Genomic DNA, 17075 nt, shown 5'->3' with positions numbered 1-17075 from the left:
GATTGGTGGATCGTTGCCCTTCAGAATCATGGGTAGTGAAGTTCTTCAACAGAAATTCAACTATTAAGCACGTTTTATTTAAAAAATAAAAAATTACGAAGATGAAATCATGCAGACTAATGGCAATACCATCAATTAACAACCTCAAACCTTATGGTAGATCTGTCTTTAAAGATTTAAATTATAATTAAAAATCTATTCCCATATGGAAAATATTATTGGGATTTTTACTTCTGGAACCCAACTTTTGCTCTCTATTGTGGCCAAGAACCACCCATTAAGACAGGAAAGGTCACCAAACTGGCAAACCTCTGACTCCTGAAAGCTGTGTAGAAACCTACCAATCAGATTGCAACTGGAGATTTCAGCCATCTATTGCCATTTTTGTGTGCAATATCCATTAGCCGGTCATATCCAGTAGACTGTGGTCTAAGCTACATATGTACACAAGCAGTAAGAGCAGTGATAAGAAAGGGCAAGGATTTGTGAATTTAGTAACCAAAATCTTTCCAAAAACTGATATCCCTCCAATCTCTCCTCTTTGCTCTTGTCTTGTCATGATCGGCTGGATGAGAATGGGTCATCTTCTGCCCTGCTCTGTGAACCCCTGCCCTCCTCGCCTGTCACAGTGAACTATCGTAGACAGACACACACAGAGACACTGTCACATACACAAAGACACATAAACTTAGAGGCCCAGCACACTGAGATGACAAATACCCTCGTTGTGGATTAGAGCATCCCCAAGACTTTTCTGTCATGTGAAAAGAGGCAGAAGTCTTCATGGGAGTACACATGTGGAAAAGAAAGTCAGTGGGGACCAAATGTGACTGCTATGAAAGACTGGACTATTTCTCTTCAGGAGTTAAGAGCCACAAGTATGTCTTTATATTCCTTCAGACTGGAGTTCTACAGTGGAGGTATCTCCTGACCTCCTCACACATGCACTCTTGACATGCACATCCACTTTTGTGTTTTCCACATTTGTCTCCTGCGATTACAGCACATCTTCTTCTAGCACTTCTTCGTGACAGCAACAGCTCAACTGTGAGTGTTGCCACCTTGTGGACTGACTAATTAGTGCAAAAAAATTTGCGTGCATGTGCATACTGCTCATTCAGATAGCGTGGGTTCGAGTCCACCTTATTCAAGCCCGAGTCAAGTCCGAGTCTTTACACAATCGAGTCTGAGTTGAGTCCGAGTCCAAAAGGGTCCATGTCGGACTCAAGATCGAGTCAATAACAGGCCGAGTCCAAATTAACCTGTCCATGAATCTGAATTAAAATTGTAACCATAAACTCAACATCAATATTTTAAGCTGATTATAAACTTCACAACTAAGAAAAACTGTTTGTCAATATAAATTAGTGCTGCTCAATTAATCATATCGCAATCGCGATGTCAGCCTGTGCAATTATATGACGGCAAATGCTGCGATTTTATTAAATAAATAAGTGCGTGTGTGAACGTGACAGCCCATTCTCTCTGAGAGCTGTTTGCCCATTTTCTACATCGCTAATAAAGAATGACCAGTCAGTCTCAGTTTAGGGAGTGGCACGTGTGGTCATATCATGTGAGTTTCATATCATATCAGCGTGGGAATCAGGTGAAGATGTATGCCGAGCAGACCGACACTGAACTGGTGTCCAGAAAAAATAACACAGAAACACAGATCACGGCTTGGCGATAATGTCTTTATTTCATCAATAATTAAAGTTAATATAATACGGGAGCGTGACATGTAAATAAGCACAAACTCCAAAACTGTCATTCTCTGTGCAGTCAGAGCTGCTTCAACCAGTCGTGGAAGAGACACAATCTGAGCGGGAGTCGAGATTTAAAGTTCCGCCGGCTGATGTGCACTCTAACACGGAGATGCTCGTCTCTCACCCCCGCTGTCAATCTTATGTTAAAAATAACATTAAAATTACAACAACAATAAAATGTGTCTGTGTGTGTAATATATATATATATATATATATATATATATATATATATATATATATATATATATATATATATATATATATTAAACTAAATTTAATTATAGATTAAGATGTAGTATTAGGCAATATTTGTAGGCAATATTGTAGGCAATATTGTATTGTTTACATTCATGCCAATAAAGCCCCTTTGAATTGAATTGAATATATACACAACAACAACAGTTTTAGTGGTTTGATTGAGTGAACCACACGTTTATATCCAGTTTCCTTTTCAAAAGGTTTTCTACAAAGTACATGTTACATCCTGCTTAAATGTTAAATCCTGCAATAATCGCAATATGACATTTTCCCCAAATCGTGCAGCCCTAATATAAATGTAACAAAAACACCTCTGCTGCTTTTCATACATATATATATTTTAGGATTAGTATCCTGCTGAACAAACTTCAAAGTGGTTTCAGAATGAAAGCATATGCTTTAGGTGTATGAAGACAAAACTGTCCTTCAAGACAATTCTTATTGCGTTCTGTTGACATATAAATTACTTTTTTCCCTCCACTCAAACATACACCAAAGAAAGTGAAAGCTGTGTTAATCATTACAACCAGAGTTATTATTATTTAAAAATTGTATTTGTACTTCATTTTCAATTTGTCAATTCAATTTAAATTTAGTTTATTCAAAAATGATCCCTATCTAAAGAAACAATAGTCTTTACTGAGATTTATTTCTGAATCTTGTTTCTCTATCTGCTGACTGATACAAATACATACAAATGAGTCAACACAGTAGTAATCAGCTGAGAAGTAACGTCTCACGATTTGACTGCAAATGCTACATCCAAAAATACCGGAAAAGCCCACTGATAATATTAGGGCCATGTCGTTACGGACATGAGTTTCTAAATAATTTGCAGGAAACCACACAATGCAGGGCAGTTTTGCGTGCTGCTCGTGTACCTAAATACCTGATGTGTCCATGTGCGTCTCGTAGCAGTTGCTGCAGAAGATAAAAAAATTACAATCATTGATATTTGCTTGAGTGCAGCCGCATTCTTTAAATACAAACCAAAGGAAATTTAATTGAGCTCTTCTTTAACCACAAAAAAATGGAGAATAATAATTTTGAGTCATAAATGTAACAGAATTGCCCTTCAAAAGTGTCAGAAGATATGGGCTAAAAAAGGACGTGTATAAGTTACCCGGTGGTTTACAATAAAAATAAAATAAGGTAAACATTTAAAATCAAAACATCATAACCAATTAAATTCATCTCGTAACATGAAATTTAGCTTCATACACAATCTCTGTCATCGAATGATACCTTTATTTTATAGTCTATAAGTAAATTCTAAAAAAAACTTTTCACAGCCCATAATATCCTAATATTTCATTGTGCATGGTTGAATGTTGTGAATGTTGGACAAATGCTGTAAAAGAATGTATTTTAAGCAGCTCGTCAATGCATTGAAAATAGTCAATCAAAAATAAATAGGTGCTGTTTATCTGTTTAGAGTTGCTGTCTGCTTTAGCAATAATGCTTTTTCCCCGACTACTTAAACATTTACACAGTTAATTCATCAAGCTATTATGGACCAGTTCAAGCTGACAACATTGCGTGGACCACAAGAGACCACGTTACCCCTAAAAAGACATAATATCCAATATTAATAACATTTTTATGTATTTTTATTTCGATATGCTGTTTTTAGTAAACTGTGAGAGACATGATGTGGGTGACTTGACGCAATGAAATTCTTGATTTTAAGTTTTAAACCACGATGAAATCGCAACGCGAGCACGTGCCTTGGCTGCACAAATGGCGTACACAATTTTACCATTTGTCAGATTGTCAGTTGTCCCGTGTCGTGTGAAACTGCCTTGTGTAGTTTCTATTACTTTTGATTCATTCCCTTCTTGATGTTTCCGTTGTGCCAGCCACCTCAGTAATTAATGTTATACAGTAGTCTCTGTAGTAACATTCAAGCATACATCTACAAGCGTACACCATTCTGGCTACATCTACGACTTCAGGTGTTAGTACAGCTGCATGCAGACAAATGTATTCATTAATTTTGTTATTTCTTTTTTCATTGCGTCACAAATATCATGGATTCAGCTGGACACTGAAAAAAATCCAGAGTCCCAAAGGCTCGAGTCCGAGTCAAGTCTGAGTAAAAATGCATCAGAGTCTGTGACAAGTCCAAGTCCATTATAATTGGACCCATTACCCCAACTCTACATTCAGAGTGCTCGGGCACTCTGCTGAGGATGAAATTTGCTTTGCGCGTCCTGTTTTTTTTTTTGCACAGACACCTAGCGTTCGCGTCTGACTAAAGTATACTTTGGTCTTTAGATTTACTTTGAAGGCGGGACCTAATATCTAGACGTCTTTGACCTTTGTGCTGCCTCTCGCTGTTTTTTCAGTGACTCGCACAAGTTAAATAGAATGTCAACTGTAAAAAATGCATCTGGAGACACATGCGCTCTGCTCTACTTACATAATTAATGTAGAACATGTAATTGTTTTCCTACGTTTTCATGCGCTAGACAGACATCTTTGATCATTGCGGCACGTTTTGCTTTTTTTTCAGTGCCTTAAACACGAGCGGCACATTTTACATGCCATGTCAAGTTAAAAAAATTTAACCGTTAAAAACGCATCTCAAGACCTATGTTCTGCTCTATTCTCTACTCTATGACGATAAAGTATAACATTGAATGAAATGTTTCTATATAATTCAGTTCAAATAAGTGCAGTACAGTAGAAACTGAGGCTGTATGTGATTGTGCTTTAAAAACGTTCAAAGTGCCCGTGAACTAGAGCAGAACCCAACAAGCCAATGCACGTCTCCTGCACCACTCTGTCAAATACTCTTCCACTTGGCTCCACCGCTCACAGAGTTGTGCCCCTTGACCTCAGCAGGGCCATGTATGTGTATGGTCTTGCAAGCGCCTCCCTGGAATGTCTGAAAATAAGGGCCCTTCTAGTGCAGAGCTAAAGATGGCTCACAAGACTGCGCTGTCCTGCAGCTGCCTGCGTATAAATCGTGCTGTCACCAGAGGGCCAGAGCTCACCTTCAGTACCCCCTATTATGCTTGTTGCTTCTCTGAGAGAAAAAATAAAGAAGAAAAACTCTGCTTCCCTCTCTATAGCAAATAAGGAAGCTTTTGTGCTTTTGTTTTAATGTCTTCAGAGTTCATAAAAGGAAGCTACGTGATGACCTCCACATAAACGCTCACTCTAAAACTGGCATACAAGCAAACAAATGGCTCACCCTATTCTCCATGATTAAATAAAAGATTAAATAAAATGTTGTTTACACCAGCTACAGTAGATGACCTGGTGAACCCAGCTGAAATGACCACAGCTAAGACCAGCACAAATTTCCAAGTTAGTCCAGGCATGCACAACTCTGTGTTATGCTCGTCTTTTCAACACAGAAAATATCTTGCTCTCTGTGACCTCTGACCCTACAGTCTCCTAAAAGTATGTACTGTATAAGCATTGTGATCTACAGGGCTCCAGACAGATTTTTGGCAAGAGTGCACAGGTAACATTCCAGCTCCGTTTGACATTCCTGGGCTGTGCGTTTATAAAAGTCAGATTTATCTGTTGAGTCCAACGAAGAAACTCCAGGTTAATTTATTGTGCCGTTGCAACTGAAATATGATAGCAATTACAGATAGGATTATATTTTCCATAAAGCAAACATTTAGGACCATTAAAGGGGTCAAGACATGCCTTTTTTATTATTTTATATGTTCCTTAAGGGTTCACTTCTAATATAAAAATATTTGTACAAAAAAAAATCATAGATTTTTTAAATGACCCTCTGTTAGAAATGGTCAGATGCAAATGCCTACCACAGTGTGACATCACAATGTGGAGGAAGTTTTGGCGGCGTGGTTTCAACAAAAGCTCTTTTTGCAGTGAGGAGGAAGTTTTGAGTTCTGAAGCTTACAGTATATTCTCATACTCATTACTGTAACATGCCCAGGAATTTTACTTTTATTATTACCATGGTTTCAAATGATTATTCTCATAAAAAGAAGCTTTTGTTTAGTCAGATTTAAATAAAAAACAACAAAAATTAAAGTGATTACCATGGAAGGACTGCTAAAAATTGTAAATATTTTACAATTTAAATAATATATAATTTTCTCACTTTGCAGTAATGAGATTATTATAATGACCGTCTTTTTTCACATTGCGGTATTGGGAATTGATGGGTAACTGTCATGAAAATAATTTCCCAAAGTAACAAATCTTATAGGCTTAATTTTCAATATGCAAAATAAAAAAATCTTATTTGTTTCATTTGATTTTGGTGTAAAATAGGAGCAGGAAATCTCTTAACAGGTTTTGTGCAAATCACCCTTATGAGTTTCACGTTTTAAAAAATGCTTTTCAAGACCCCTGCATTCTGTTTTTGAACGTGTCCTGTGTGAAGGGTCCCATAGGCTTTAATTTACAAGAAGCATATATTTTTAACTTCTTATTTTGACATGTATTGAGTTTAAACACATTAAACATCAAATATGTTCTGTTTGGCTGGGATTATGTTGCGGTACGCAGTATTTTTGCTGTCAGTGAGGACAGAAAAATTACTTGTTGCAGGAAACTTTTGTCTGGTTTGGACAAGGTGTAGACAGGTATTCATTTCAGTTTTCACTGGCTATTTTTAACAGTCTCCTCATTGATGATAAAGCAGTTGCGGTTTGCAGAACTCTCCAATCTGCTACCGTGCCGCGATGCAGTTTACAACATATGTGTCCAATTATATAGAGATGCAGTGTGCTGGAATCCAGCTCAGTGTCACCCAAATGAAGAATTGGGGTGAGGGTGGCTTGTCTCAGCCAAGTAATCATTGCATCCATCTTATAGAAGCTAATTGATGGTATATGTTATGTTTAGGGTCCTTTCATAATTTCTACCAGTTGTTTCCTTGTGTGCTAGTGCTATTATATGTGAATGTTAGCTATATAAAAAAATGATCCAATTTATTACATTTTCACAATTCCTATTTAAGTTCTTATTTAAACTGCTGTGTGCATTTCACACATAGAGCCACAATGTGTGCGCTTGTCAAGAAAATCAACCTACAAATCACTTATTAACAGTTGTCTCTGTATATTAAACTAAACAGAAAGGACAATTGTTTAATTTCGCCAGATTTTAGTCAGCAAGATTCCACTGGATAACAGTTTTAAAGCACTTTTCATTTGAAAATACATTTCATTCAATTCTGGCTAGATTTATAACATCACTCGTGGTCAGGACGCACCAGATGGGAAGCCTTAAATATTGACCCTGTGGCTGTTATTTGAATTGGGAACACTGGTCTTTTTGTACTGGTTCCAGTACCAGAGCTCTGCCTGAGGGGTGTCCTGAATGGATCCTCTCACCAGCCTGACTATCACATGCTCGTTTAAGCCTGTAGTCCTCTCTTGGAGCAGGAGAATAAAAAGAAAGGAATAGAGAAGAGACAGGATGACTTGAAATAATCTTTGTTGAGCAGTGTGAAAATGTTGGCTGAGTCATAAAGTTTAGTACTATAATGGACCCCTAATTGTATACTATATGTCGATGCAGAAGGCCAGTTGTGTTTTTGGACTTATCAGGAGCTAAATTAAGCGAGATGTCGCCCACTCAATATTATTGCTCAGAGTCTGCACTTTCAGTGCTTTATTAGTAGGGTTGGGAACTGAGAATCAAATGAACCAAACTGATGACTTGTTGCAGCTGGTTCTTTTTAGTGAATCAAACCTTACTGAACTGCATGTCATTAATTTAGTCATGTCTGACTGTAAATAAACCAAGAACTATTACTGTAAGGCTCATGAGACTTAAGAGTATATTTACTCTAATAATTACTCTTAAAATTGTAAACAGTTCAGATAAATTGGTCTTGGAAGAATTTGATGAGAAATGTTTGAGTTCATTTTGAAATCTATGACTTCTGATTTTTACCGATAACTTACACACCTTTAAAGACAGACCAACCATGAGCTCCGAGGTTGTTCATCGGAGGTATATGCTTCTATTGAAACCATTCGCCTTCATTATTTCAACTTCATTGTTTAAAATCGTGTTTGATAGCAGAATACCCAGTGAACAACTACACTATCCATGGTGCAGCAGAGAAAGATCAACCAAAAAGAGAACTGTGGTAAAGAAAATCAGTGAAAAAAGCCATGAAGCGACCACTCACTTCCATGACACACTGTAAATTACACAAACAAGTCGGTTTCTCTTCGCCCTCAAACTAGTTATATATATATATATATATACTTATTGTATAACTCCCACCTCTACCCTGAGCAGACAAGTATAGTTCATCTTTCTCAAAGTCCTCCTCTTTCTTTTTAGCAGGCTATCACCTCCCCCTATCCATCTCTTTAAACCATTCCCTTCACCTCTCTGCCTGGGCCACTTCTTTTTGTCTGTCTGCCTTCTTTAATGTGTGTTGCTAAGGTGACTGCTGCCCCATTGCTTGACAGTCGATGAGAGGCCACAAGATGGCTTCCCATTCTCACCCCACTCAGACCCTTTCAGTTTGCTGTGGGGGGTAGGGTGTGTGTTATGTGCATGTGTCCCAGCAAATGTCCAGCTCTTGGATTGAGTACACTGGAAATGAAAGATTCTATTAAATAATTTGACAAGTGCAGTTTTCCTTCCTATGTTGAAATTTGGGCGTGACATATCAAAGGGCTCTTACATTTTTGTAAGATAGGTTTTTGTTAAGTTATGTAAACTCTCGGAAAGATTTAGCATGTTAATGTGGGTATGACATATCAATTGGATATTGGTCTCAGTGGACTAGATCTGCTATGTTGCTGCTTGCATACTTTCTACTGCTAGAACATACACAGACATACCGAGTTAAGCTTGTAGGATATGCTGCGGCACAAATAGACATACATACAATCCCAATGTAGCAGATCTAGACATGTGGTTGTGGGTTTCAGAGAAAAACTCTTGCAGTATTCTGCAGTGAAACCAGCTTATCTGCAAGATAATGTAGAGAGACACAAGTTAATTGGCTACCCCATTACATGTCAAAGGACCTATCAGCTTACACCATTTGAGCCGATTGGATTAACATGTCACATGTAAATGAACCAATTGTCTAAAAGGTAGCAAGTTCAAAGAACCTACCAGCTTGTGCCACATAGAGTTACATGACTGAACTTCAGTCATTTACGTCAGTTATGATCCATGATTTGCCACTTGTTAGTTGGGTAGGGGCATTATCATTCTAGAAATTGTTTGATTCGACAAAATCTGTTTAGAGCACGATGAGTCGTCAATATTTTTGGACCGGTTCCCAGATGAGAAAGATTGCAATTTGTAAATAAGTATATCGAGTACACTAGCATATAGATGTCCTCAAAACAAACACACAGGGACTGAAATGACTGAATACTAATTTTTATTTTCAGCTGCCAAGTTACCATTTAAACATTTTGCAGCCAAATCTGGTTTTCCATATTCCTTGTCCAAGAGTATTAGTTTATGTCGTTTGGAGCCTTTTATCATGGTGATTTAAATATGACAATAATTGTAAGTGTAATTTAAATGGGGTCAGGTGTGAGGGCACAGATGCTTGAGTAAAGTTAAATTGTAAATTGTAATTGTAGCCTCTTCGCCTATATGCTTCTCAAATAGCAATAGTTGAATGTGTTCTGACGGTGTCAAATGCTCTGCTCAGGGCCCTTAAAGCTCAAAGTTCAAGTCTTTGGTTTCACTTTGATTCTTATCTGTGTGTTTTAGGAAAAGGACTGTACTTTAAACCACACTTAGTGCATTTTCATACCGTGTGACTTGCAAGTAGTGCTCTTGGATTCTGGCATAAATGTAACCTGAAGAGCAGAGGTTGCAATTGGCACTTTCCCTAATTACGGTGCAAAATAGGGCCTAAAGCTCTTTTAAAAAAGTTTTTCTGCAAAGGGTCAGTAAAAGCAGGCTCCTTAACCTTCAGACAGTGCTGATCGTCAACCTCAGGAGATAGTAAATATAAAAAAATATAAATATAATATTGAAATATTAAATCTATAGAGCCATTTTATTTGACACATTTTAGTTGATATGTTTAGATTGTTGGTTACCAAAATTTGGGACATGTCTAGGCTACCTACCTTTCATGATAGATTAATTGAAATAGTTTATCAAACATCTAATAGTCCTCGCTACAAAGAACATGACATTTGTGCCTGTAATGCTTTAAAAAAAGAAATGTTTGTGGATCATGCCAATTACACCATTTTGTTTATTTTTAGTAACTGGTAAGTTCATTCATTCACACATGACAAATCTTAAGAGTTTGTAAATGTATTGGATGTTCACTGTGGTAAGTTGCTCTTATCAGTTTAAACACAGATCATCTTTGGTGAAAATAATACTATTTTATACCATTTCAAACAAATTATTTGCAATCAACCACATGCCAAAAACACATGTGATTAGGGTCATAAATATGTCCTGCACATCACTCTGTCACTGAAGTATTTGTTTGGTCAAATAGCGTTTTGTCTGTGGTCATTCGCTTGGTGAAACGCAATGAAGTCAGGGAAGTGGTGGTGGCGTAGTGGGGGATTGTCCCCGTAATAAGTGCACTGTAAGTCGCTTTGGATAATAGCGTCTGCCAAAATGCGTAAATGTAAATGTAATCTGACCCGGTCAATGAGCGAGAGACTGAGAGACTTACAGGGAAAGCGAGCAGCAAGAAAATGAAGGAAAAGAATAGGATGTCTTTATGCTTTTTGTTTAGTATGAATGGAATTATACAAATTTAATAAAAAAAAGAAATTCCCTTAGATTTATCATAGTGAAGGATATTCTGCTGATGTTTTAAGCAGATTATACGCATTAAGGGTCTTTCACATGACTTTGAGAAAGTTTGACATTGAGGTCTGTGAAGTGACGCCACTTTACACCAAAGTGTTTTTCACACACGTTTTTGCTTCACCAACAATGTCTTTGAGAGTACTAAGCAACAATAAATATTTAAATAGTGTCCAAATTTGAGAAGAGACATTGAATGTCTCATAATTTCTTTTAATTAAATATTACCTTATCGTTTACGAATATCAGAGACCCCAGTTATTGAACTAATGTAAATTCACCAAGAAAATGCTTAATGCTTTTTATGCTTAAATCCTTTAATTCATATGATAATGCTAAAGGGTATCATTTTAGAAATCTTGAGAATAGGCATGCAAAGAGAGTGGCCTTTTTATGACGGATAAAATCTCCTGAGGAGGTCAAAATCCACACAGGTGGCAGCAATTAACTGTAATTTTTGCAGATTGTAATGATCCATAATTTACCAGCCGCCCCCTCAAATCTTTTATGCAGTAAAAAAAAGTGTTTTGATTGGGTACAGGTTTTTAGTTTTTTCTGCTCTTTGTGTCAGATACCTCAGAGAGAGGGAAAACTGTTGAGATATGACTCTGGAATTTAGACCTAGAATGCAGAACCTAAACAACCTCACTTACAGTTTCACCAGGTCAGGTTTTGGCAGTATAGTTGTGACTTATTGTGTCAAAATGCTTAGGCAAGACCACAATTGTAAAAGTAAAGATGTTTACTACATATCAGAATACACAACTGAATACATTAGGAACTTCACTGTATGCTTTTTGTGGTGTGGTGTTGTGGCTTAAACTCAGGGCTAGAAAGTGAAATGTTGACATTACAAGGCCTGCAAGGAACAAGTCATTAGCTGGAAGTACTTGCTTAGTGAGTGTGTTTATCAAAAATCTACTTTTCTAAAAAGCCAGACAATGGAAGAAAACCTTGTTTACATTACATTTGAAATCATTGGGTTCTCTGCTTTTGACATCAAAACATTGGAGAAACCAGTAAGGACGGCAGTAAATGTATTTACATGTAGATCTAAATCTAGATCACAAATCAACTTGTGCTGATCGGTTTTTGCTTATAACATTTATGGCCTTTTCCAGATAAAAGAACAAAGTTTAAGGTGTTAAAAAAGCTTTACACATTGTCAGGTTATTAAGCATAATCAGTGCAAAGCCATGCATGTAAACACGCTCAAATTCTTACTGAAATTTAGTTATGTAACAAGATTGGCCTTCAATACTGCTTATTATTTTAACATAATGTAAAGTTAATTTGTTGTTCCTGGATGGACTGCTTACCTTCCCTCTTTGCTTTTGTCTTGCAGAAAATGATGAGCCCAGCAGCTATACTTGCACAACTTGTAAACAGTCATTCAGCACCGCCTGGTTCCTGCTACAGCATGCCCAGAACACTCATGGTTTCCGAATATACCTAGAGAGTGAACCTGGAAGTCCGTTAACTCCTCGGGTGGCTTGTGCTCCAGGCATGGGTGGTGACTGTGCCTCGCAGCAACCACTACACACAGCCCACCTAGCAGATAGTAGCCCCTATAGCCTGATGAGGATAGCCAACAGAGAAGGGTTGCAAGTTCCTAGAGAAGGTCGATATCCCAGGACGCCTCCACTTTTTAGTCCCCCACCACGGCATCATATGAGCACAGACGATCTTGCTTTGGCCCCCCACCACCCAAGCGCCTTTGATAGGGTACTGCGTCTTAATTCAGTACCTTTGGACTCCCCATCTATGGACTTCTCAAGACGACTACGGGAACTGGCTGGGAACTCTGCTGGGTCCTCTCCACCCATGTCACCCAATCGTCCTAGCCCTATGCAACGGCTTCTTCAGCCATTCCAACCTGGGGCTTCTCATTCTCCTGGATCTCATTCAACTCCAACCATGCCAGCTGTGAAGGCAAAGTCTTGCGAGTTCTGTGGGAAGTCCTTCAAGTTCCAGAGCAACTTGATTGTCCATAGACGCAGTCATACTGGAGAGAAACCGTACAAGTGCCACCTGTGCAACCATGCTTGCACTCAAGCCAGCAAGTTGAAGCGCCACATGAAGACACATCGGCACAAATCCTCCTCCATTACCTCGAAATCTGACGATGGCCTTTCAACTGCCAGTTCTCCAGAACCAGGAACAAGTGATTTGCTAAGCAGTGCCACCAATGCTCTCAAATCTGTGGTGGCAAAGTTGAAAAGTGAGAACAATGGCATGATCCCTGAAAATGGGCAAGAGGAGGAATATGACGAAGATGAAGAGGAGGAGGAGGAAGATGAGGAAGAGGAGGAAGAAGAAGAGGAGGAGGAGAATGAGAGTGAGGCAGGAGAGAGGAATGACATCATCTTTAGCTTGAGCCTAGAAGGTGCACGTCACCATGAGAACAATAGACACCGTCACAACAAAAGTGCTGAGTCAATTCAGGTTTATAGAGACGCCCTAAACCTGTACACACGAGCTGACCACAGATCAACTAGCGAGAAAGGTGGTGAAGACTCCCCAAAAGATTCCGACCAAGTCAGTGAAGGATATGGACCCACGGTAAACGGAACGGCCTCGTACCCAAATGACGACCTCTCTCGAAAATTTCCGGCTGGAAGTCCAGGATCCGACAGCCCCATCTTGAAACGCATAAAGGTCGAAAAAGACTTTGATCCAACTACTCCTACAACCCCCAACACGGAGAATGTGTACTCTCAGTGGCTGGCTGGATATGCCGCATCCCGCCAGCTCAAGGATCCTATTGTCAACTTTGGGAACTCAAGACAATCGCCTTTCGCCACCTCTTCAGAGCACTCCTCAGAGAATGGCAGTCTCAGGTTCTCCACTCCCCCTGGTGAGATGAATGGAGGCACGGCCTCAGGGCGCAGTGGCACGGGAAGTAGGGCCAGTACGCCCCACCTACCCACTGGTCGACCCAGCTCCAAGGACGGCCGCCGTAGTGATACTTGCGAGTTTTGCGGCAAGGTCTTCAAGAACTGCAGCAACTTGACAGTGCATCGTCGCAGCCACACTGGAGAGAGACCGTACAAGTGCGAGCTCTGTAGCTATGCCTGCGCTCAAAGTAGCAAGCTAACGCGACACATGAAGACGCATGGACAGACGGGCAAGGACGTTTACAAATGTGAGATATGCCATATGCCTTTCAGTGTCTACAGCACTCTGGAGAAGCACATGAAAAAATGGCACAACGATCAGCTGCTGAGCATCGAAATTAAAACGGAGTAGATGTACAATGTCTTTTGCAGTCCCAGAATAATATTTAAGGCATGGCTTTAGAGAAATATGCTGGGCAAAAATTGTCGCAAGACTCTGAGCCTCTCTAATGTGCAATAACTTAATGTTTTGTACTTTTCTTACTGGTTGCCATGTTTTAGTGAGTTAGCTCGATTGATAAGCATTAGTTGTGTTGCTGGTGGTGCTGTCTTTTATTGTACGGGACATTTCATGCTTCAAACAATAATTTTTTTACATATCATACCTAGTGTTTTGTCATTTAAGCTTGTAATCTTTTGACTACCTACATTCACACTGGGGTTTACACTGTTCATAGGGATATAGACGATCTATAGGGTTACCAGCGAAAGTTTGAACAGTAACATTTTACTAAAATACTTAACTTGTTTGAATTGTTATTATTGCTTGTGAAAAAGAGTGCCTTGGGTGTCTTTAAAGCATCTGTGGTTTCTGCCATTTGCCATAAGCCTGGGGAATATTGTTCAATGCAAAATTAGGTTCTTGCATCAAGTACCTATTGTGAATTCACTAAATGCAGGAATCCAGTATAAGTTCTTGTGTATATAATTTACTATTATAACCTATTGTGATCATTTAAGTACAGTTCTTTTGTTGGCATGTTCATGCCCTTCAGCTCGGAGAGATTATATCTTGTATTTTGGTATCAAACTGACTGGTACATTTGTAAGTTTTCTTTTAACTTAGGGTATCGATGTTTCTTTGGGTTTTCTATTAAGGTTTTTAGAAAGTAGCCCTGAAAATGTGTTTTACTCGGTAGATAAAGCCAATTTATTGGACTATACTGATACATTTCTATTTGGTGCATGGAACAAAATGCAGATTATTTATGTAAATATGTCAATTTTTTATAGAATCCATTTCTTGACAGGGTCATTCACGAAAGTTTAACAAATATCATAATAGTCCTTGAATAAGCTTCTAAAGAGTTGTCAGGATTGAAAATCCTTTGAATTTCAAATTGAGCTCAGATTGGCTAGATATAGAAATAGTTTAGCAAGGCCAGTTTTGATTGAGCAATGCAGGAATGTATTTCAGGACATTTACACATTCTTGGATGAAAGTCTGAACACTTTACCACTAACTTGCTTGATAAAGGTTATTTACATAATGTTTTCTTGATAACACTTTACAATATTGTTATAGTCATTAACATTTATGAATGCATTAGATATCATGAATTAAAAATAAATGATTATTTAACAGAATTTAATGCAACGGGACTAACATGACTTTGATAAATTAACATCAACCAAGATTAATAAATTCTGTTAAATCATCATTTATTATGAATTCATGATTTCTAATGCATTAAGAAATGTTAATAACTAGAACCATATTGTAAACTGTTACGGTTTTCTTTTTAAAAAACACTCAGCAGTTTCTAAAGCTATGACTGTATATACACCTGTCTATTAGTAAAGCACTTAGCCATGTTACACATTTTTTGTGCCCGCCGAGTTGACATTCAGACTTTTTATTCTCTACATTATCCCATAGTGAATTTTATGAATAGCACTTGCCACTCAACCTAAAACTCAGTATCTGTCCTGCTAATCTACGGGCAGGTGGTTGAGTATAAAACAAAACCGCTCTCCAATAGCACAAAAACCTGCACTGTTTTTTTTTTCCTGTTTACACTCGAGAGAAACTTCCTCACATATGAACAACTTGATGAGGTGTCAACACATTTTGTGAAATAGACTTAGATTAGAATTCTCTGTCCGCAAAAAAAAGGAAATAAAATAAATAGAAAAAAGAAAGAAAGATAAAGAAGACTTGATTTAGGAGCTATATTTCCAATTGGGATAGTGTATGTTTACTTCTCAGTTAATAAACTCCAACCTCGCTGCTCAAACAGCCATGACTTTTTTTTTCTTTCTTTTTTGTTGTTGTGCTTTTCAAAACACATTAGTAATGAAATGTTTTGAGATTTCTTTTTGGAATACTTTGGTGTTTTTAACAGGATATTAATTTAAAGTGTTCATTTTTTTTTTTTCACCCACCATTTCTTGATGAATTACAATGTACTATGTAAATACTAAATGTTATTGAGAATTTCTTTCTTTTGGTTCTGTTTATTTCTTTGCCATATACAGTTCTTCAGGATGAGATTGTAGGAGTACTTTTGACATTTTATAGGGCTGAATTACAGTCTGTCAGTATCTATTGTTTGCCACGTCAGTGTGTAGAGAAGATCTTGATTTAAATGTTCATCGAGAGTAGTCAAGATAGTATTTATAGTAGGGCTAGAATTCCAGACTGTTCCTTGTTCACTTTAAAGGTACAAAAATACCTGTAGTCGAATTCAACATGCTGCCACCATTATTTTCTCCACAATTTGGCAGGATAATATAGTGTGAATTGTTATAAAGTATGGATCTTCAGTTTCTAAGAAATAGCTATGTGGGGGTTACATGGATAAAAGGCTATATAATGGTCTGTTGTACACAATCCTCTCTGACCAGTCACGATGACGAGGAACAGGTGCTTATGATCTCTGGCCTTTGGATATGCAGTACAATTTGGTAGTTAGTGGGTTTCCCTCTTTATTTTGAACTGTCCCTGTTTTCCCCCACAACCTGAAACATTCCAGTCATCTTTGAAAGAATGGATGTCATATGCAATGAATCAAGAGTCAATAAATACATTTAAAATACACCCGTTTCTCTTGTTTGTTTTTTAATGACTAGACCCACCTAGAATCTGCACCAGCAGAAGTGGAATTCCCATAATTTGTATGGGTTATATGCAGACATTTTACCTTAGCATGATTGTTTTGTAAGTCCACACTAATATATTTTCTAACATCATCGTTTGCCAAAGTATGTGGTACAAGAGAGTGTTTTTGAAGTCCCCATTTTCAGTGGAGGGAAATGCAGTTCCAACGTGGATTAGAGGTGTGAACGAAGCAAAATCAATGCTTACTGTACGAGGCCTAAATAATGCAATCTCACTCATTTCCATTTAAAAATTTAATCATGTTTAAAACCATTCCACGGAATC

At 38.0% G+C, this 17075-nt stretch overlaps 1 protein-coding gene across 4 annotated transcripts in view; it reads left to right on the top strand.

Annotated features, from left to right (window-relative positions):
* LOC127646626 (B-cell lymphoma/leukemia 11A-like) overlaps positions 1-16730 on the top strand; it is a 123071-nt gene extending 106341 nt beyond the window's left edge. For all 4 annotated transcript variants that reach the window (XM_052130385.1, XM_052130389.1, XM_052130388.1 and 1 more), the window contains one exon: positions 12139-16730. In XM_052130385.1, coding sequence (XP_051986345.1) covers positions 12139-14042 — 1904 coding nt within the window. In that variant the 3' untranslated portion in view covers positions 14043-16730. The remainder of the gene's footprint in view (positions 1-12138) is intronic.
* The last annotated feature ends 345 nt before the right edge of the window (positions 16731-17075 follow it).

Source organism: Xyrauchen texanus, chromosome 7, assembly GCF_025860055.1.
Source record: "Xyrauchen texanus isolate HMW12.3.18 chromosome 7, RBS_HiC_50CHRs, whole genome shotgun sequence".
NCBI classification, from domain to species: domain Eukaryota; kingdom Metazoa; phylum Chordata; class Actinopteri; order Cypriniformes; family Catostomidae; genus Xyrauchen; species Xyrauchen texanus.
The sequence above is the reverse complement of the archived record's forward strand: the minus strand, read 5'-3'. Positions and strand labels throughout refer to the sequence as shown.